Genomic DNA, 20,418 nt, shown 5'->3' with positions numbered 1-20,418 from the left:
CTCATTTTAAAAAATATTCCTACTTGCATGCTTGTAAAAGTATTTCAAAATGGTCGAGCATTTCTTCAATATACAGCTGCTTATAACAAATATTCAACTCTGCAATTTACCGATTGCATTTATAGACGTTTTGTCTTTTTCCTTTGAAAAAAGGAACGTCACTTCCGTAAACAATGGCACCTGTCACTTCGTCCGTTCAGCAATTAGTCAATGAAAATCCTCCGAAAGATTTCTTGACTGCTGCAGAACTCCTAATAAAGTTTGCAAGCAATGTTCTAAAAAGTCCGCATGACCAAAAATACCGCAAGATTCGACTGGGAAACCCGACAGTCGAGAACAAATTACTTCCTGTTAGCGGTGCAATGGAATGTCTTTTTGAGATGGGGTTCGTCGAGGTATACACACATCCCTATTGAATGATAAACATGAGCATTTATTTTACGATTTTACTTCATGTTTTGAATCCTTGGTTATGCACCAGTCAATTTTAACCACGGCCCCCCCCCCAGGTTCGGGGGAATACCGGGGATACTAGTCCACCTAAATGGCCGTCAACAAGTCTTTTGACGATTTTTTTAATATGGCAGACTCGTGACGTCCACCATCCCAGCAAAAAGTAGCAAGCGGTCCTTGCGCAGAGAATCCTCGCGGCCACAGTTTTGAAATTATCTCAGTTATAAATTCAAATTTCTATGCAAATATTATTGCCTACTATTAAACACATATTAAGTTATGTCAGTATGCCCAAAAAACATGTTAAGTTATCATAAAACACTTACAAGTGTCGATTGTTTATCAAATATCCCGATATCAGTAAATCTGGGACAAATCTGACTGGTTGTGTACATGTATAACGGTATTCGTGACCCATAATATATTAATGTGAAAATAACAACTCTTAATGACAAATTAAATCCAGTTCAGATCACTGTCGGATAAAAATTGAAAAATTTTGTCATTATTATTCAACATCAATGCATATCATAACAGTATATCATTTCGCCCATTGTTAAATGGTAGAGAGTTGTAGCGTTACAGGGATACATAAGAAATGTCAAAATAATAAAAAAAGTATCCCTGATCGCTCATTATTGTAGCTACCGGGGATACCCGAGGAAATGGGCCATGTTTTTACCTTTCAGGTGGCCCGGCAGTGCCGGGTGAGTGCGGTGGTTTTGTGTCGCGCTAAAATATAGTGGGGAATGGGCCTTGCTAGGGTTCCTTTGGTGGGGGGGCATTTGGCGGGGATTTTACCATCAATTCGTCCCGCAGGACCGGGATTTTACCCGGGGTTGGCTGGACCGAAAGTCAAAGTCCCCGCTATTCCCCGGACCTGGGGGGGGGGGCGTAGTTACAATTGACTGGTGCATTATGACAATGATTTAACAGGCAGTGTGTTCCAGGATCCTGAGGAAATCAAGTGTCATGGAAGGACACCAGAACTTCAAAGTCCGGTATCCCGTGTAGTCTAAAATAAAAGATGTGTAATACGGGATTCTTCAAATCCCTAACGTCTAAACGGGTTTGTGCAAAAACCTGGGGGATTTGAAAAGTTTTGAAATTGTATTTAGAGAAGTATTTAATGTTTGAAATAGATAATAAATACTTCTATTCATATTATTATGTAATTGCAAAGATATTTTGCACAAAATAAGCTTTAGATGCATTTAAACACAAGATTTACCTTTCCAATAAATGAAACTTGACTGACACAGACAACAATTGTGCCAATCGTAACAACTCAACCATCTCCGACAAACTTCGAGATAGACCTCGTTAATACAATCGTAACAACTTGGCCATCTCCGAGGTGTTCCGATTGTTTTAAAACTGTGAACTGCAGGTGCCCTTCATGTATATATAACGTAACAACTTGACAGTATGATTTGAAAAAACCCCATCAAACTCATAATTATTCGTTGAATATTATTTTATTTTTTGAGTACGGAACTAAAATAAAATAACATTATCTGGTAATATTTCTTGTTTTTATGATATTTTATTGAAGCAATATGCTTTAACCCGGAATCCTGATCAGAATAACTACCCACTTTTGATACAAAACTATTTGTACGTGTAGGATTTGCCATATCAAAAATCATAAAAAAAAATCTGTCAACGTACAATTATTTGGATTAGTATCCCGTGGTGACAACAAAATTTGCATGTAGAAAACATTTGTGTGTTGTTTTTTTCAAGCAGACAATTAAAAAACTAAACATAATACTATACATAATAACAACAGGGTACTTAAAGTGCACTGTATATTAATTTCCTGTCAATTTTAATGAAAGTGTATTAAAGGAGAGCTATTGTACATAAATCATTGTTAGTGTACAGTACAGTTATGTTTCATTACATAACATTTTTATTGCATTACCTTCTATTTAAAAGAACGACTGTCGGAATAATGGGAATAGAAATGCTGAATGTTTTTGTTGACTTCCCTAAGAATTCTCACAAGAATTAAATGCTTGAAAACTGCAGTCATATTTTCTAATTTTTTTGGTGGGGACTTTTTTCAAAGTCAGTGAAAAGTTCATTTCCCGCTAATATTTCAGTGTAGGATGAGACCTGACTATTTATTAGAGTACAATCTAATTTTACTTATTTGTAGACGTCACAAGTTTTTATGCCCCCACAAAGTGGCGGCATATAGGGTTGCCCTTGTCCGTACGTACGTCTGTCTGTCTTGATCAAGTTCGATAGTCATGGAAATCGCTTTAGTCATTTAGGAGTTACGGCCCTTTTTTGCCAAAAATACTTCAAAAATATATGTTTCCAATCTAAGTATGTGTCCAATCCTCACCAAACTTTACATACATGATTGTGACCATAATATCTTTATCAAGTTCGATAGCCAGGGAAATCGCTTTTGTCATTTAGGAGTTACGGCCCTTTATTTGCAAAAAAAGACTTGAAAAATACGTCCCGAAGATTGTTTCCGATCTAATTCTTGAAAACTGTTTGTCCAATCCTCACCAAACTTTTAACACATGTTTGTGACCATAATACCTTGATCAAGTTCGATAGCCATGGAAATCGCTTTAATCATTTAGGAGTTAGGGCCCTTTATTTCCCAACAATACTTAAAAAATATCTTATCCGATCTAATTTTTGAAAAGGATTTGCCCTTGTGCAGATTATCCTGAATAATCATTGTGGCTTATTTTCTGTGACAAAAAATCGAAGTGGGGGCATCCGTGTCCTATGGACACATTTCTAGTTAGTTCTGAATCTCAGTGGAATCTTGGGGGGAAAGTGAAATGCTTTGACAAAGTGTTGTTTTTGAGTTATTTTTTGGTTTATTGAACTTTATTCACAACTACATTTCAATGATTTATGACAGAGTTGTATTATTTTTATTTTTGCTTCACTAAAGCAGATATTGATAGCTAAGATGTCAATTGGGTATCAGTCTGAGAAGGTCAGATCAAGTGTGTTTGTCACATTCTTGAATAACGTGTTTTATTGAATAAATTGTGTAAGTGTATTGTATTAAGTGTCACATGGAGCTGCATCAGATAACCAAAATGTTTGGTACAGATTTGGCATTCTTTAAATACTACAATGTATATATATGTGTCTTTTTGGACACATCTTTTATTTATCTAGGCAAAGATACAGACCAAAGTTTGTTCAGACAATTCTCTTTTAGGATGGTGAGTTTCTGAGCTTGCCGCAGTCAGCTCCACTCTCGGTTTTGTCCCACATGCGATCCCAGCTAGAGACGGAGAGAGCCCTTGCAGCAAGGACCACACCCCCAAGTGGGGCCAGTCAGGGGCCTGTAGTGTCATCTGATGGTGTACCTTTAGGGCCGACACAGGCAACAGGGAGAGGGGCAACATCCGCTCCTGTGGCTCCTGTAAACACAGACAATCAACAGATGGTTAGTAAATTATTTTGATATACTTCACACAACAGTGTACTTGTACAAGGGCCACAACAAATCAAGTAGACACTGTACTGTGTACATAACCAAAATCCATCTAAGCAAACAATGACTTCCTTAGCAACTTCTTTTTTTCAAATCATTTCCGAGCATCAACTTACTTCGTAGTAACCATTGACTTTCTCAGCAACCAATAACTTTCTTAGCACCTACCTACATCCTAACAACAGATGAAATCCTTAGCAACCTATGACTTCCTTGTTAACTAATTACTTCATTAGCAAACACTTACTTTAAATGCAACCAAGGACTTCCTTAGCAACACTTCCTTTAATACCAACTACTTTCATACTACATCCTAATGACTTCCTTTCAATCAATGACTTTCTTAGCAACAATTACTTTCTTAGCAACCACTGACTACCTTAGCCACCAATGATTTCCATAACAATCATTACCTGACTTAGCAATCTCTTTCTACTAAAGCAATTACCTATACCATAGCAACCAATGACCTCCTTAGCAGCCATTGTCTTTCATAGCAACTGTCAACCTTCATTGCCATGGGGAGAAACCAGCTGACAATGTCTTTGACTCAATGACTTTCCTAGAATTACTGTTGATTTTGTTGGTTCTGGCAACCAGTAATTTCCTTGGCAATTGGTTGCTATCCTAGTACTCAGGTTGTTTGAGACAATATTGGTCCTTTTGTTTATTTTTAAGTTTAGTACGTACTTATTTAAGCCAAAGGTTACTCAATGTTGCAACTTAAGTAATTGTTCTTTGAGAAATAACACAGAGCTTTATGTCAATGCAGCTGTACTATTGTTATAAATACATTACTTATTATAAAGTCAAAACCTCCCATTTTGAAATAGAGATTATGTTATATGCAGCAAACTTTAAACACATATTATTCTGTATTAGCTCATGATTCTTTTGTTGTAGTTGTCAGAGGCAACTTTTTTCCGGAAGTTACAGTCTGGCATGCAGACTGTGTTAGGTATGTTTATAAATTAATATTTAATCTTCTGATATTTCAGAGTAGACTGTATTGGCTTAAGTACAAACATTAAGTAATTCTTATCATGCTTTACAACATTACTTACTTCATTTACTTTGTGTGGCTGGTCATTGAATACCTGTTTAAACTACTGGCATGATTGAATCATGTATACAAGATATAGATAATTGATATTTCAGTGTATGAGAATGCAAGACTGCAGCAGAAAGCCAGAGATGTGATTCCTATCAGTCAGCTGGAGGAGGAAGCTCGCGAAACCCTTGCCTCTTTTTCAGAACCCCAGGAGGCTGGCTCCAACCCTGGGACTGGCTCAGACCCTGGGGCACTCAGCCTCGATATAAGGGACTGCCTTGTCCTTGCATTGCTGAAATGGTTCAAAACATCCTTTTTTAAATGGGTTGATGCTCCAGCTTGTAAACGCTGTGGTGGGAAAACAAGTTTTCAAAGCGGTGGGCAACCAACTGCAGAAGAATTGAGATATGAAGGTAACCGTGTGGAAGTATATCGGTGTAATGTTTGTGGTGAATTGACTAGATTTGTTCGATACAATAACCCGGGCAAGCTGCTTGAAACCAGAGAGGGGCGGTGTGGGGAATGGGCAAACTGTTTCACTCTGTGCTGCCGTGCGCTCGGTTTTGAAGCCCGCTACGTTCTAGACTGGACAGACCATGTCTGGACGGAAGTGTACTCTGAGTCTCAGCAGCGCTGGGTACACTGTGATCCTTGTGAAAACGCCTGTGATAAACCACTCATCTATGAAGTAGGGTGGGGAAAGAAACTTACTTACATTATAGCATTCTCTGTGGACGATATAGAAGATGTGACTTGGCGATACTCAGCAGACTTTGAGGCTCTGTTGTCGAGGAGGAAGGAGTGTAGGGAGATGTGGCTGGTTAAGACCCTGTACAACCTCGACAAGAGCAAGTGGACCAGTATGCCAGAGGGGAAGAAAAACCAGAGGCTCAAAAGAAAGGTGGCGGAACTGGTGGAGTTTATGACTCCCAAGAAAGCTGATGGCAAAAATTTGTCAGGTGGGAGTTACAACTTTCTTATGAACATAATGTTTTGTATATGGTTAGGGGTGGTAGAACATAGCGAACATTAGAAAACTGCTCTTTATCAACTGGAAGGACAGTTTCATAACTCTCTCATTACATGTGTGAGTGAATTGTTATGTGGGTTGGGAGATTAGGTGCTTTTGTCCTTTAGCGTAAAAGAATTGAATTGTCAAATTAATCAAATCGCACATTTATCAACTTCTACTGAGTACCATGCAGTAAAATTATTAGTTGGTCAATTTCCATTTTTGTTGATACATTTTTACATGCAGGACGTTCAACGGGGTCTGTTGAGTGGCGACTTGCTCGTGGAGAAATGGGTACTCAGCCTGCGCAGGAAGCCTTTACATTTACAGTAAGTAGCTACATGTATATGCTTTGAAATATCTTATTTATTCATAAATTTGAATGCCTTTATTTTACCTATATTATAAATAGTATTTCAATCAAGTGCCAATTGCACAAGATGAGTATTGGTTTAATTTTTTTTCGGTCATTTAGGCTAACAAGTTATCATAATTGTATAAATTTATATACTTTAGAACCATGTCATTTAGGTCCAGCTTTTTGCATCAGCCGTTTATAATGGGAGTGTTTAAGATTTCAAAGAATTTGCAAACTTTTCTGAACAAACTCCACTTTTGCAGCCTACAGCCAATGAGAAAGCCGAGGGCTGTTTACATGTACAGTATTCCTGTAAAGACGACGCATACACTCGTGTGTCATCAGGAAATGCAAAGACTCGTGGGTGGCAGGCTTGTGTTAACGAGGGGGAGAACATATTTCGGAAGGAAGAGCTTGACTGGAAGATGGTCTACCTAGCACGTACAGAGGGATCATCGTCAGCAACTATTTCATGGAAATTTGACTTTGCAGGTGCATATACACTTTATAAGTATTTTAGCTAAATGTGTTTGAAAGGATGCTTCACTCTGTCTATTTTTGGTAGCATCATGCTGCCATTTCAGGAGACCAGCATGGGCACCCTTCTGTCTACAGAGAATTAATAACGCAATAAGCACAATAGGATAAATTCAAAACACATCCTGGATCTTCAATAGAATGCACACCAGTCCAGTGTTTGGGCATGGACAATTTATGTGACACTGTAATTATTGAGATCATGATTTCTAATGAAATTGTTTTCATTATGTCTCTGTAGGAAGTGGTTTATGTGTAGACAAGGTTGATGTGCGAGCAGACCATGCTGTGTATGAGAATGGCAAGGTCACATGGACGCTATGTACGGAGGAGACCTGTGTTCCTTTCACTGGTGAGATTAGAGCTGTATGATGAAACCTATAAAATTATAGATCTCTTATAAGCTACTCTTGTTTAATGGAAAGAAAAACAAGTAAAATATTGGAAGACAGTCAGAGGCTGAATGTGCCTCAGTGTACAGGTTATTAGGTAATCATGCAAATTGTCTAAACAGCACCTATGGATGTTAATGGTACGGCCTACAGATGTGTAAAAATTTATGAATAATTTTAGCTTGTTCAGGTTATTATGCAAATGTACATAAGATTGTGGTCTATTTTACAGGTGGCCCCCAGCTGCAGACAGTTACTGGGATCTCCGGTGCCACAAGTTTTACCCTTAATGTGCACCTTACAGGGGGGCGGGGCGGCATTGCCTGGCAACACACACAGCTCTTCAGACAATCCATGGAAGACAGTGAAGTTCAACCGTTTGAGGTCAAGGTCATTTTGAAGAAACATTGAGTCTAACCTTGTACTTAGCCTGGACAATGCCTGCAAAGTTTGGTTTTAGAACACTATCATTTACCTTTCAGCATTATGAGAGTCAATTTGGATTCGTGTTATATTCATACTATGATTGAAATGAAATTTCAGTATTAAAAAGGTATGTACATTGAACAAAGCTTATAATTGGTATTAATTCCAATTTGTTTAAATACTTTCACCTTTGAACAGATGAACATAAAATGATGTTGAGCATATTCAAGAATCATATTTTGTTTGAAGATCAAAACAGACATATAAACCATAGATACCTGATGTGTTTCACTGGGTTTATGGACCCTTGTAACCATAGATACCTGATGTGTTTCACTGGGTTTATGGACCCTTGTAACCATAGATACCTGATGTGTTTCACTGGGTTTATGGACCCTTGTAACCATAGATACCTGATGTGTTTCACTGGGTTTATGGACCCTTGTAACCATAGATACCTGATGTGTTTCACTGGGTTTATGGACCCTTGTAACCATAGATACCTGATGTGTTTCACTGGGTTTATGGACCCTTGTAACCATAGATACCTGATGTGTTTCGCTGGGTTTATGGACCCTTGTAACCATAGATACCTGATGTGTTTCACTGGGTTTATGGACCCTTGTAACCATAGATACCTGATGTGTTTCGCTGGGTTTATGGACCCTTGTAACCATAGATACCTGATGTGTTTCGCTGGGTTTATGGACCCTTGTAACCATAGATACCTGATGTGTTTCGCTGGGTTTATGGACCCTTGTAACCATAGATACCTGATGTGTTTCACTGGGTTTATGGACCCTTGTACAATAGATTGATATATCACCATGTTTGATTTTTCCTTGGGTAGAACTTTTGCTGTAAAAGCAAAGCAAATGGCTTGCGCAAAATTTCTATTAAATATGAAGGAAGTGTCTTCCAAAAGGTCATCTTTTTTATAAATTACCAGCCTTTGATTTGAATAATGAAGGATGTTAACTCATTGCTTTTTAATTTTTAAAACAAATCAATTCATGGGCTTTTCTTGGAAATAAATGTTTCCTGGAAGCTGGAAGAGGAAACATACTTTTTTACGTATGTACCTTACTTAAGGAACAAATTTTAAATGCTGTAGTAATGGAAATGAGGTCATTCAAGATTATTTAAGCTGTTTTGTCTAAAAATGATTCAAAATTGGGTATGTGCTAGTTAATTGTGTGAAGACATGCAAATAACAATAATTGTCTTGCTTGATGGCAGTACATGGATTTTGTTAATCATAAATCTGTACACGGTACAAGTATTAAATACAGTGACCTATTTTTAAAAAGGTCTTGAGTCCAATTGTGTATTTATCTTGGTATCATTTGCTTGTTATTTTACTTCACAGTTTTGTGAGTATCAAAATTGAAATCAAAGTCAGGAAAGTTAAAAAGAAAAAAATCGACTGGTTGTGATTTATCTTCAGATTTTGTTATATATGACAAACTTCTTGACTAAGATCCTTTAGTGTATGGGACCATGGCTTGTCTACTATTGACAGGTTAAACATGGTAAATATTTGTGTATTAATTTGTACATGGACATTGAATTTGTTATATTGAAAATAATTATTGTAAAAACTTAAGAAATGTGTTAAAATGTGTGCATGAGCTATACTGCTATGAAAGCTGTAGAATGTGCCTTTCATTGCCAATACTAGCTGAAATCCTGGTCTTTCATGATATCAAGTTCTGTATTTTATTTAAAAAATGCCTGTCCGTTTTATTTTGAAAAGAAAAACCCACCAACACACAAATATGTTTGGACAATTCCTTTTAAGTGTAGGTTTCTTTAAAACTCTGGCCCCAAGTTCTAAAGCATAACAAGTAGCTTATTTTATTTTGACAAAATTAAATGGGATTATGGTGATTATCATAAAGTAAATTTCCCTTTAAAGTCCAAAATTCCTTAAGAATGTAATTAATACACAAACATGATACTAAGTTAAGTGAGCTTAGCTTAATCCTGTTATAAGTGGCTTAAGATGTTTCAAGACATAGAGGCCTGGATTGTTTGCATCATAACAGTGGATGTACATGGTGTGTCTATAAATATTAATTATATGTTTAATTTATAAGATGTGGCTCAATTCTTATGAAATACTTATTGTAATAAATACATTTTATAGTATTTTTTTCTGTGTTGCATGAAATTAAATGTCCAAACTGAAATTCTTCATTGATTTTGTTTTGAAAAGATGTTAGATGAAATATTGCATGATCAGGCGTTCATAAGTTCAGGGTCAATCATGAAAACAGGATTGAGAGCTTTCAACTTTAGACTATTGTACAGTTGTAAAGATGTACAGTTGTAAAGATGGTTGTTGCTCGGTCTTTGCATCAAGAACAGGTGGAACAGCCCTTCGAATGAACATGAATTAATATAAAACAATGTCAGGTCTTAGCCCCTTTATCCTTCTTGGGGCACGAATCCCGCACACTCCAACAGACCCTCGGCTATTTTTCAGGATTGACAGTTATCATTTGTCAGAACTCATGCATGATATGCATTTTAAAAGAAACTTAATATTAGTTTGTATCATTAATTGATACCCCCAGTTCAATGTTGAAGGGCACAAATACAACATAAACTACACAGTGACATGTTGCTGTATTATCTTGTTATTTGAAGAAAAAAGTCCAGTTATTGTAACCAGTTAACACCATTTGTGTTGGGGTCGTCATCGTCGTTGTGCATACATATTAACCATGGCCTTAACAACCATGGAAGGCATTCCAATGAATTTTGGAATAGATGTTGCCAGAATTAAAGCACAGCTGTATAGCAAGGCTCTTAACCCTGGCTTAAATAAGTGTCGAGTAATGCTCCTTGTTCGACGAAAGAAAATAACAGACATGCGTTGGTGCTTGCTTCGCGGCGGCACCCTATTTTTTCATACTTATTGTTGTCAATACACAAATGACATGAACGTTTTCAAAGAATATATTTTTTATTACTTTGACAAAAAAAATAAATAACAATGATAGAATGTAATCTGAAAAGATAAATAACATCCTCTACATTTTAAGCAGTGTTCATGAACGACCAGCGAAACGATGCAATAAATAAACACATAATGTACGTATGTTCACAACTGATGCCAAAGCAATGATCAAACAATAACATTATTTACAGAACAATAACTTTAATTTATAAATGGCGGCGTGTGATTTCTTAGTCGATTTTAGTATAAGTATAAAATTTTTTACTACATATTTTTGTGAAATTGACTCCGGCCCGTATTAAAAATGAACACAATGTTCATTCATGAAACTTATCGCCTTGCTGACAAATTGACGTTTTTACAGATAAATTTTGAAGATTATTTACTGAAATACCACCGGAAATAATGGTTATGCACATTTCCAGTCTGTTTTTGTTATTTACGCCAAGGTGCATGCAACCGACGCACGCAATACATCCAATGAAATATCGTTTGTACTTAAGCTATTCATATCTTTATGCATTTCATAATTGCCCTTTAAGGCTGTCCGCTTATAACTTGTAGAGCATCTCTTGAAAAGCCTAAATGTAGTTCACTGTTGTTGTCGTGTAGACGGACAAACGACAACAAAAGGCACTTCGATGATATTTTTTTGTTTCATTTATAGTTTTTACCAGAATAAACGGTCGTACATCATATTTCAAATGTACTTTCGACCAAACAGACTGCTCGAATAGGTTACAGGTGCAGGTACCCTTGCGTCAATTTCGTTACAGGTACGCACCCATCTCCCTTGATAATCGAAAATAATAACCGTAAGGAATGATCTCCCTTGACGAATAGAAATGATTGCCGTAGGGAAGTAAGGGAAGTAACCGGTGTGTGATGTTTGCCCTTATAAAGGTAGAGACACCGACGTGATTAAATATAATCACAATACTAATTTTCGCGATGTAGTGCAGTAAACCTAGGTAACATATCACAGCTCAACCGTCTTTCAATCACCACCGCTTCAAGTCTACGGCTTCCGGTATTCCCCGGTGTGGACAACGACCTTCCGGCCGCCAGGAAACTCAAGCGTCTGGTGCTGCGGCTTATTGAAGCCGACCACATTAATACTTCCGGCCGCGCGACTCTGCCGGTTTGGCCAGCGACTTGTGGCGGAGACAGTCTTTGTTCTGTTGATATACTGCACGAGCGGGGGCGGTGGGCGCGCGTGATTGTAATCTGGCACTGCACGATTATTCGTGTGGAAACTTTGAACTTTGAATCCACGTGTCAACCAGCTGCAATATTTTTGCGAGTATTGTGGAAAGTTTTGCACTAATGTCTGTTGATAGCCATTCACCTGTGATAAAGGCGCCCCGTTCGGCATTAACGTTGCGTGGGAGTAGGCAACCTTTGGTTTGGTTCTGTTGATCAGACGGTAGTTGATACTGTCATAAAAATAACAGAATATTATGTTTCCCAGTAAAAGTTTAGTGCAAATTATTGAAACAATTTTACCAAACTATTATTTTTTTTCTTGTTAACATTGCCATGATATTCTGTATAATAGTATACATGCATTTATACACACCAGTACATCAATACGTCTTGGAATGTATTCGTCTAAACGCGGAAGTAATTGCTAAAGAGTTACAACCTATGTCTGTTTTAGCTGTATATTTATGTAAACAGTGATTACCGTTCCTTGAATTCTTCCTCATCAAGTCTCTGGCCGTTTGTTATTGTGAAATCCAGTTTATCTGAATCATCATCAGAAGAGTGCCGGGACAAGTCGCTCGCAACTGCCCTGGACTGGGAGCCGCTCCGCCCGCCGCCCACGGGTGTGGACCTAGAGCGGCGGAGGCGCGAATGCAATTTCCGGCGGTGGTGGGCGGACACTAGGACACGCTGCCGGTGGAGGTCCTCCAGGTACTCGGTGTTGTGGCTTTTGAAGCAGAGTTTGGAGGTTGGGGACGCCCTTATGGCTTCTTCCGGAGAGAACTGCCCCAGCAGCGGCGTTGGTGACTGGAACTTGTCCGGAAAGCCGTGTGAGTCTGCCGACCGCGCGACACGAGGTGTACACGTGCTCACTACGCTTAGGATCCCGTCGTCTGCAAAAAATAATATTTGAAGCTAAATGAACTGAGTGCAACTGTTGTTTTGATTTTATAACACCTTGATGCATGACCACGGCATTGAAGCGACGTGTCAATGCCTGGTTCCTAATGAAGGGTTTATATGGCAATAAATGTAAATTTAAATAGGGGTTTCACTGTAAAATTGATAATAATTTGAGATTAAGTGTCTCATAGAAAACCAGGTTCTATATCAGAAACGTTGTATTAGAGGTGCATAATTATGCGGTTCCACGCATTATGCTTGCAATACACTTGTTTGGAGAAAACGATGTGTATTAGCCTAGTGCCTAAATATACCAAGTATGTTTTTGTTTGTACATAATAAAACGAGTTATACAAATGGCATGCTTACCCGGCGGTCCTGTTGAGTTTCGTGCCGCTTGCTCGCTGAGGTCATGGATGGCCGGCCGGAAAGAGGTGCGGACGGACAGCGGTCTCCCAGGGGTGGTGCTTCTCGGAGTCGCCGTCCATCGGTCCACGCCCTCCTGCATGGATCTGCAATCGGAAATTTGATACTAAGGAAAAAATTATTATCATCCAATGTATTGCCAAAAGGTTATATCTTTATACGACAGAAGTAGGTAGTTAAGCCCTTCTGGCTCTAAGTGGACGACATGTTGGCTCGAGATTCAGTCAGTTTTGGCTCATGATAAATGAATACTTGATTAAAGATCATAAGTTTACAAGTGTTGAATGTGGTACGACTGCACACACGGTATTGCAATACTCCATGGTTTTACCGAAGTGCAATTCATCGCGTTTTTTTTGTTCTTATTTTACCATTTACATGTTCTATGTTTAATCGTTGTATCGCATATGCATACTTTATCCGAATTGAGATTTTTTTCTGGAGTTACTTAAAAGTTAAAACTGATTACTATGTGACTTGATATAGGGTATCGGTAATTTGATGGCCTTCCACGCTGCAAAAATGGGTTGGGAAGGTAAAAAAAGTTAAACAATGACATGTGGAATTTAGTTTTGAGGAAAACTCAAGAGTAAAACATCCACCCTTTTCAAAAAAGTTTGGTGTAATAAGGAGTTAAACAAATATTACGAAAGAAGATTTGATCAGAGTTTGGCTGAGAAAGTCTGTCAACAATGTAGACCTGTTTTTGTTTAAAATTGATCCAGGCTACCGAATCAACACTGTCTTGTCGTTTCTTGATGCTTTCTTTTCAAACAAGAAATCTAGTCTAAAAAAGTGAAAATAGTACAATAAATTCGTTTCCAGGTAACAAAAACAGCAAAGATCTTTCTTAAAATAGATTAATAAATAGATTAATCACCACAAAGCCACATAACGTACACTGTTTATAGGGTGGTCATGAGTAGAAAGACGTTTCCAAACAAATACAAATTCTTTTTGAACCAAACTTTGATAATATGTTCTTAATACATGTCGCAAAGGTTGTATGCATTATACTTTCGAACTATTGAACACCAAAATTAATTCAAATAAAAGTTTGAAATATCTGAATTTTTCTCCTTAATTTAAACCAGTTATTGCCCTGTTAAATGCTTTAAGTGATATAATTATACAGCTGACTCATGGATAAGATACACCTCGTCATTCTGAAGTTTTTTTATCTTTAAACTGCGAAAAAAGTATTCAAAAACGCTCTTCATTATCGATAGTCCTTTGATGTTAAGAAATGTACATGAACGAATACTTGAAAAAACTCAAAACAGTTATATATATTAGTAAATTTCAAATCAACATGTACTCACTTTTCTACCATAGTATTCCTCAACAATGTGTGTCTTCAAAAAACAAACGATCAAGGAGCACAATCCCACTTTCAAGTTTTTTTACATGTTTGCGAAGAATAAATACAACTTCAGCTATATTGACAATGTTGAAATGAGTGTACAAGCAATCGTCTGAATGTGGAACTCATTTTCAAGTCGTTTGTTTTCAGGGCTACTGTTCTTTAGGGAAACCATGACCAAGAAACCATGGCTTCCATACAATGACAAAACCCTACTTGTCTTATGAAATTGATTGTCTAGTTGTCAATTATTTCTATGATATGAGTAATATTTCAGTGAAACATGGCTGACAGTCGTTCAATTTTTAATTACTGACGGTAAATTTTATTTATAAGCTTAATTTTTTTAGATCACTACACTCGAAAAAGTAATATCATGCACATACAAACAACAGGTGTCAATAACTACCCGTTCCACTAAATCAAAAGCATGATACCAAAACTAATTATATCGAAATATGAATCGCTTGATCTAGCCGTACTAGAGGACCAATGAACCTTAAACAAACAGGTTCTCGTTGTCTTTACCTATTATACTGTTATGGGGAAAGTTAACATTATATACTAGGATATTTATAGATCTTTCTTGTGCTAAAATAGCCTCAGTCTCAGCCGCCCTCCCCCCTCCACCAACCCCATTCCACTCCCGCTCCACCTCCCTACCGCCCCTTTACGCACCAGCTCATCATGTACCACCTCAATACACCTAAACTTCTCCACCCCTCCAGCTCCCCAACGCCTCATCCACCCAACCACCTCCAACCCGCTCCTTCTCCACCCCTCCACCTCCACACCCTATCACTCAACGCGCTCCACCTCAACCCCTCGACCTCCACACCCCTCAAACTCCCCACCGCATCATCAACCCACTCCACCTAAACCTGCTCAACCCAAACCGGCTCCCCCTCAACACCCCTAAACCTTTATACCCTTCCACTATACCACCGCCTCATCCACCCTACCACTTTCACCCGCTCCACCGAAACTCGCTCCACCTCAACCTGTTCGACTTCCACTCGCTCCTCCTCCATCCTCTCCACTTTACCAACGCCTCATCCACCCCACCACTTTCACCTGCTCAACCTCCACCCGCTCAACCTCAACCTGCTCAACCTCAACCTCCACACCTCAACCCGCTGAACCTCAACCCGCTCCACTTCCACTCGCTCCAGCTCCGTCCCCTCCATCTCCCCACCGCTTTATCCAACCCACCGCCTCTACCTGATCCACCTCAACCTGCTCCAACTCCACAACCCTAATCCTTTTCACCCCTCCACCTCCCCACCGCCTTATTCAACCCACCGCCTCTACCTGCTCCACCTCAACCCGCTCCAACTCCACAACCCTAAACCTTTTCACCCCTCTACCTCCCCACCGACTTATCCAACCCACCGACTTAACCTGCTCCACCTCAACCCGCTCCAACTCCACAACCCTAAACCTTTTCACCCTTCTACCTCCCCACCGCCTTATCCAACCCACCGCCTCTACCTGCTCCACCACAACCCGCTCCAACTCCACAACCCTAAACCTTTTCACCCCTCTTCCTCCCCAGCGCCTTATCCAACCCACCGCCTCTACCTGCTCCACCACAACCCGCTCCAACTCCACAACCCTAAACCTTTTCACCCCTCTATCTCCCCAGCGCCTTATCCAACCCACCGCCTCTACCTGCTCCACCTCAACCCACTCCAACTCCACAACCCTAAATCTTTCCACCCCTCCACCTCCTCAGCGCCTAATCTAGCCTACCACCTCCAGCTGCTCCACCTCAACCCGCTCCAACTCCACAACCCTAAACCTTTCCACCCCTCCACCTCCTCAGCGCCTAATCTAACCTACCGACTCCACTTGCTCCACCTAAACCCGCTCCAACTCCACACACCAGACCTCAAACTGCTCCACTTCAACCTGCTGCACTTCAATCCCTTCCAGCTTTGCAACCGTCACCTCCACACCACCTCCACCCGTTCTACATCAATCCGCTCCTGCTTCACTCCTCTAAACCTCTCAAATATGCCACCTTCCCACCACCTCAATTTTACCTCCACCTCCACTCGCTCCACCTCCACTCGCTCCACCTCCACCCCTTCCAGCGTCCCCAACTCCCCAGCACCTCCACCTGCTCAACATCAACCCGATCCCCCTCCCCACCCCTTCACCTCCTCAGCACCTCCACCCGTTCCACGTCATCCCGCTCCACCTCTGCTCGCTGAACCTCAACCCGCTCCACCCCAAGCCTCCACACCCCTCCAACACTTAGTCAATCAGTTAGGTTTTGATGCTCATTGATCTGATACATTTACGTGTATAAGACCTTCCTAAGAGGTTGTCTATATCACCCTTAGCACGCCCTGACATTTGGGCTCGCTGATGAAGGTCTATACCCGTATTCATTTGTACAAATACCGATAAATAAAGCATAACTGATACAATTATTTACAATCAAATATGCCTTTTGATACCTGTTTTTCGACTAATTCATTCCATTTATCCCGATACTGACCTTGTTATTAAGCCGGTAGCTAAAGCCGATTGCATTCAATGGACAATACTACAAATGTTAGATTACACTTAATAATATTAATAATAGTCGACCTTTATCTACCACTCAATTGCAAATAACAAAACTCTTACCCATTTTTTCTTGATGTTATATTATACGTTAGTCCTATGAATTCATACATATTTCATAAATCTTTCAAGCAGACACATTTGCTGCCCAAATAGTTTTTAAAAGCATACATGATAAATCGAGCAATTCCATTATATTAATTAAATATTGACTCTTTAAATGCCCAAACTTTCTTCGTGTCATTTCAGAAATGTGATAAGCTGTATGAATCCTTTCAGAAATTATCATGAATACAAACTTCATTAAAGTGCAATTCATATGAGAGCGAACCATAATACATTGCATTTTAAAGAAAGCTTTTGTCATACATTATATATCATAATGTCCTTACCTATTTGAGATAGTCTGCCTCAGTGAAGTTAAATAGCCATTGTACCAAGTGATCAAATTCAGTTGTTAAAAGACACCGCGCACACTTTTATTCTTATCATTTGTAATTTGTTTATATTTGAGTTCCAAACTTGTGAAGAAAACGGCACTATTTATACATTGATTAAAGAGATCGATAAATGATCAAGCGATTTCTAAAAGAATGAAATATTGAAAATCCGAGGTATTACGGCAAATCCAACAATTGACGGCGCTTGCATTTTAAATTAGGAAAATAAATTCCATTTAAACCAATATTTATCTAGCGAATTGATTAACTTTCAAAACTGTTCTCTTTAAACGCTTGATCGAAAGTGACTTGCACTGTAATTCAATATCGTTTCTTCATATCTGTTTCACTTTTATCTTTGATCTATATTCGTTATAGCCGAAAACATTAATTGTCATTAGCCATTTGTGAAGACTGCATTATGTGCTTGGCAAAATGGGCTTTAATTTTAAAAAAAGCGATTGATTTTAGGAGTCGATCGAACAAAACAAAAGATAAGACAGTTAGAACTGAAATTAAGTCACTAGTGGCTGAATGATTAAGCAAAAACGTTGCACAAACACTGGCACCCCCTCCCTACACCCTTACATTTAAACCACTTATATTTTGGGGAAGGGGTTTGAAAGGCATTAGGTTATCACATGTGATATCTTTCTTTCGGCGTTTTTTTTTCTTTGTTTACTCTTCTGATGGCAATGCCTTGTATTATTATGTCCATGTTAATAGTGTATACTGGTGTATGTCTGTCTGTCTGTCTGCTGTCTGTTTGTCTGCTGTCTGCCTCTCGCTCTGTCATCTGCACATCTGTCAGTTTATCAGTATGTGCCTCGCGTTCTTTTATCTACTTGCCAGTCTGTCTGTCTGTCTGTCTGTCTGTCTGTCTGCACACACGAATGGGTATATATTGGGTACTTATACCTTCATTACTTATAGAAGATCAAATTTATTGGGTAGCCCTTGTTGGGTAGGGTTAGTTAGGGTTAGCAGGGCTTTAGTGGGTATATTTTTATAATGGGAGTGATGGTAAAGTACCTTACAAAGGTCGATATATGGGAGTCCGTCCGTCCGTCCGTCTGCCATATGTTAGCATAAACATATGTTTAAACTTTAAAACTACGCTTAACTATGAACGTTGTCTTTAAATCAAGACGAAAAAGCGATTGAATTCATATCTATTAAATTAAATGGAAACACTTTCATACAAAGTTTCTGCAACTATCACACTATGGTTCTAAATGACATATACAACATTTAATATTAAACCTGATCTTAAAATAGTGTGTCCACTTTGATTTCACGTACCAAATAAACGACTTTGTGTGTGTTGTCACTCCGGTTGCTATGGGTGCCGTATAGTCTTGTGCGAAGAATCAAAAGCAGCTTTTCCCAGCGTCATTATTCGACCTGACAATATTTCACTGATACTTGGTGACAGGTCAAACCTTGCCACTATATCTCCCGAAAAGTCTTTCTTCAAATGCCTCAATGTTAATGCCGCCTGCTTTTCCTGATCCCTGTATTTCTGGAGGTCCTTCCCGGAAATATCAGCCCCGGTTTTGTCGGCTACAAGTAGGGCGTCAATACTCGCCTGCAATGTAGATTTCAGTTTTCCAAGCGCGTCTCTCTCCTTACGGACTTCTGGCATTGCTAGACGGCGTTCGATGTCGCCGGCCATGGCAGCAACGCTCTGATCCTTCATTAAGGTCAGTTTCTCTTTCAGGCGCTCGAGAGCTGTCTCCATGGCGAGCTCAACGTTCCCACCTTCCTTTTCTAGGCGTTGTTCCGCATCCTCCTTCTGCGCGAGCCGCCGTGTGGCCATCTGGGTGAGGACGAGACGCTGTATGCGTGCGCGGTCCAACCGCGAAGTCAACTTCCGGAGATCGACCACAGAGCACGTGCCCTCCTCTAGATGGCGCTTCTCGATAAGACACTGGATGCACAGGAAGGTGCCGTGCGAGTTGCATAGCGCATGAGCGTCGTCAGGTTTGTGCGCCTCCGAACCCTCGCATTGTGGCCGCATGCTCGCTCTTTCAGACATGATCTGTGCCGCTTACCTAAAATACATGTATACCAAAAGAGTGTGCTAAGTGAAAGAAAGGAAATAGCAAAAACGAACAAGGAACTTTCAAAATATACATACGATTTGATAGTATTAGGATATTTACTCTTAGAAAGGAACATATATAAAACACTTTTTGACTTACTGTTTTCTAATTTTGTCTAGTCCTAGTAATTTTTTGTAAAGTAAATCGAATTCATACAGATTCTATGAAATCAAAGAAAGAAATTCATCATTTAATTCCAATTGAACAACGTCGAAAAAGTGGTAATTTTTATAGCTTTGTTATAATATAAGACCATACACACCGGAATTAAAGATCTAATATACAAGAAATATAGACAAAACACACAATTGTGTTAATACTCGACGAATAACAAAACTGTCCTTTTATTAACAGATGGAACTTACCCCTACACTCAATCCTCTAATTTGGCGTTGCGTTGACTCTGATGAAGTGGCAACATGTCAATTAAATATTGCATTGAGCTCTTCAATGAAGATTTTGAGATAATAATGGAGACAATTAATGATTCAATCATCATGAGTGTACTAACTTGCAATATTTGGATTATGCACACATTGATTGAGATAGTTGCGTTCATATAAATGTGCAAGCTAAAGACTTTCTGGATAAAATAATATATCAGAACTACAGGTATTTACGCGATTTTGTCTACATGTACTTGTAAAGTAAAAAAGAGCAAAATAACCCGCTACGTTTGAAATAAAACGATGTTTTTATGCATTATCCAGAGATGTCGTACTA

At 39.1% G+C, this 20,418-nt stretch overlaps 3 protein-coding genes across 5 annotated transcripts; 1 reads left to right on the top strand and 2 right to left on the bottom strand.

Moving 5' to 3' along the window:
- The first annotated feature begins 163 nt into the window (after positions 1 to 163).
- On the top strand, positions 164 to 9,864 carry LOC128228866 (peptide-N(4)-(N-acetyl-beta-glucosaminyl)asparagine amidase-like). The gene is made up of 8 exons (XM_052940397.1): positions 164 to 395; positions 3,659 to 3,889; positions 4,841 to 4,895; positions 5,096 to 5,947; positions 6,247 to 6,329; positions 6,622 to 6,850; positions 7,137 to 7,247; positions 7,520 to 9,864. Exons 1-8 carry the CDS (start codon positions 174 to 176, stop codon positions 7,696 to 7,698), a joined length of 1,962 nt encoding a protein of 653 aa, XP_052796357.1. The 5' UTR covers positions 164 to 173; the 3' UTR covers positions 7,699 to 9,864.
- Positions 9,865 to 10,672: 808 nt separating this feature from the next.
- On the bottom strand, positions 10,673 to 17,865 carry LOC128228387 (uncharacterized). Of its 3 annotated transcripts, none has more exons than XM_052939680.1 (4): positions 17,543 to 17,865; positions 13,157 to 13,299; positions 12,366 to 12,777; positions 10,673 to 12,114 (listed from the first exon to the last, which is right to left on the bottom strand). In XM_052939680.1, exons 2-4 carry the CDS (start codon positions 13,293 to 13,295, stop codon positions 11,697 to 11,699), a joined length of 969 nt encoding a protein of 322 aa, XP_052795640.1. In that variant the 5' UTR covers positions 13,296 to 13,299; positions 17,543 to 17,865; the 3' UTR covers positions 10,673 to 11,696. The 3 variants fall into 3 exon arrangements, with proteins under 3 accessions (XP_052795640.1, XP_052795638.1, XP_052795639.1); XM_052939678.1 differs by lacking the exon at positions 17,543 to 17,865 and adding an exon at positions 17,214 to 17,380; XM_052939679.1 differs by lacking the exon at positions 17,543 to 17,865 and adding an exon at positions 14,536 to 15,004.
- Positions 17,866 to 18,744: 879 nt separating this feature from the next.
- On the bottom strand, positions 18,745 to 20,108 carry LOC128225615 (uncharacterized). Its single transcript, XM_052935509.1, has 2 exons — positions 20,061 to 20,108; positions 18,745 to 19,644 (listed from the first exon to the last, which is right to left on the bottom strand). The coding sequence occupies exon 2, from the start codon at positions 19,626 to 19,628 to the stop codon at positions 18,930 to 18,932; it is 699 nt and encodes a 232-aa protein (XP_052791469.1). The 5' UTR covers positions 19,629 to 19,644; positions 20,061 to 20,108; the 3' UTR covers positions 18,745 to 18,929.
- Between the last annotated feature and the right edge of the window lie 310 nt (positions 20,109 to 20,418).

This window comes from Mya arenaria, chromosome 3 (genome assembly GCF_026914265.1).
Source record: "Mya arenaria isolate MELC-2E11 chromosome 3, ASM2691426v1".
Classification (NCBI taxonomy): domain Eukaryota; kingdom Metazoa; phylum Mollusca; class Bivalvia; order Myida; family Myidae; genus Mya; species Mya arenaria.
Note: the sequence above shows the minus strand (reverse complement) of the source record. Positions and strands in the feature narration are given on the sequence as shown.

Bases quoted from the DNA above. Each gene is read 5' to 3' on its own strand.
- LOC128225615 (XM_052935509.1), bottom strand. From the start codon at position 19,628: ATGTCTGAAAGAGCGAGCATGCGGCCACAATGCGAGGGTTCGGAGGCG.
- LOC128228387 (XM_052939678.1), bottom strand. From the start codon at position 17,263: ATGTATGAATTCATAGGACTAACGTATAATATAACATCAAGAAAAAAT. The intron at 13,300-17,213 runs GTAAGAGTTTTG...TTCCGATTGCAG, and splicing joins ATAACATCAAGAAAAAATGG to ATCCATGCAGGAGGGCGTGG. The intron at 12,115-12,365 runs GTAATCACTGTT...TTTTTATGACAG, and splicing joins GAGGAAGAATTCAAGGAACG to TATCAACTACCGTCTGATCA.
- LOC128228866 (XM_052940397.1), top strand. From the start codon at position 174: ATGGCACCTGTCACTTCGTCCGTTCAGCAATTAGTCAATGAAAATCCT. The intron at 396-3,658 runs GTATACACACAT...ATTCTCTTTTAG, and splicing joins TTGAGATGGGGTTCGTCGAG to GATGGTGAGTTTCTGAGCTT. The intron at 6,330-6,621 runs GTAAGTAGCTAC...CCACTTTTGCAG, and splicing joins AGGAAGCCTTTACATTTACA to CCTACAGCCAATGAGAAAGC.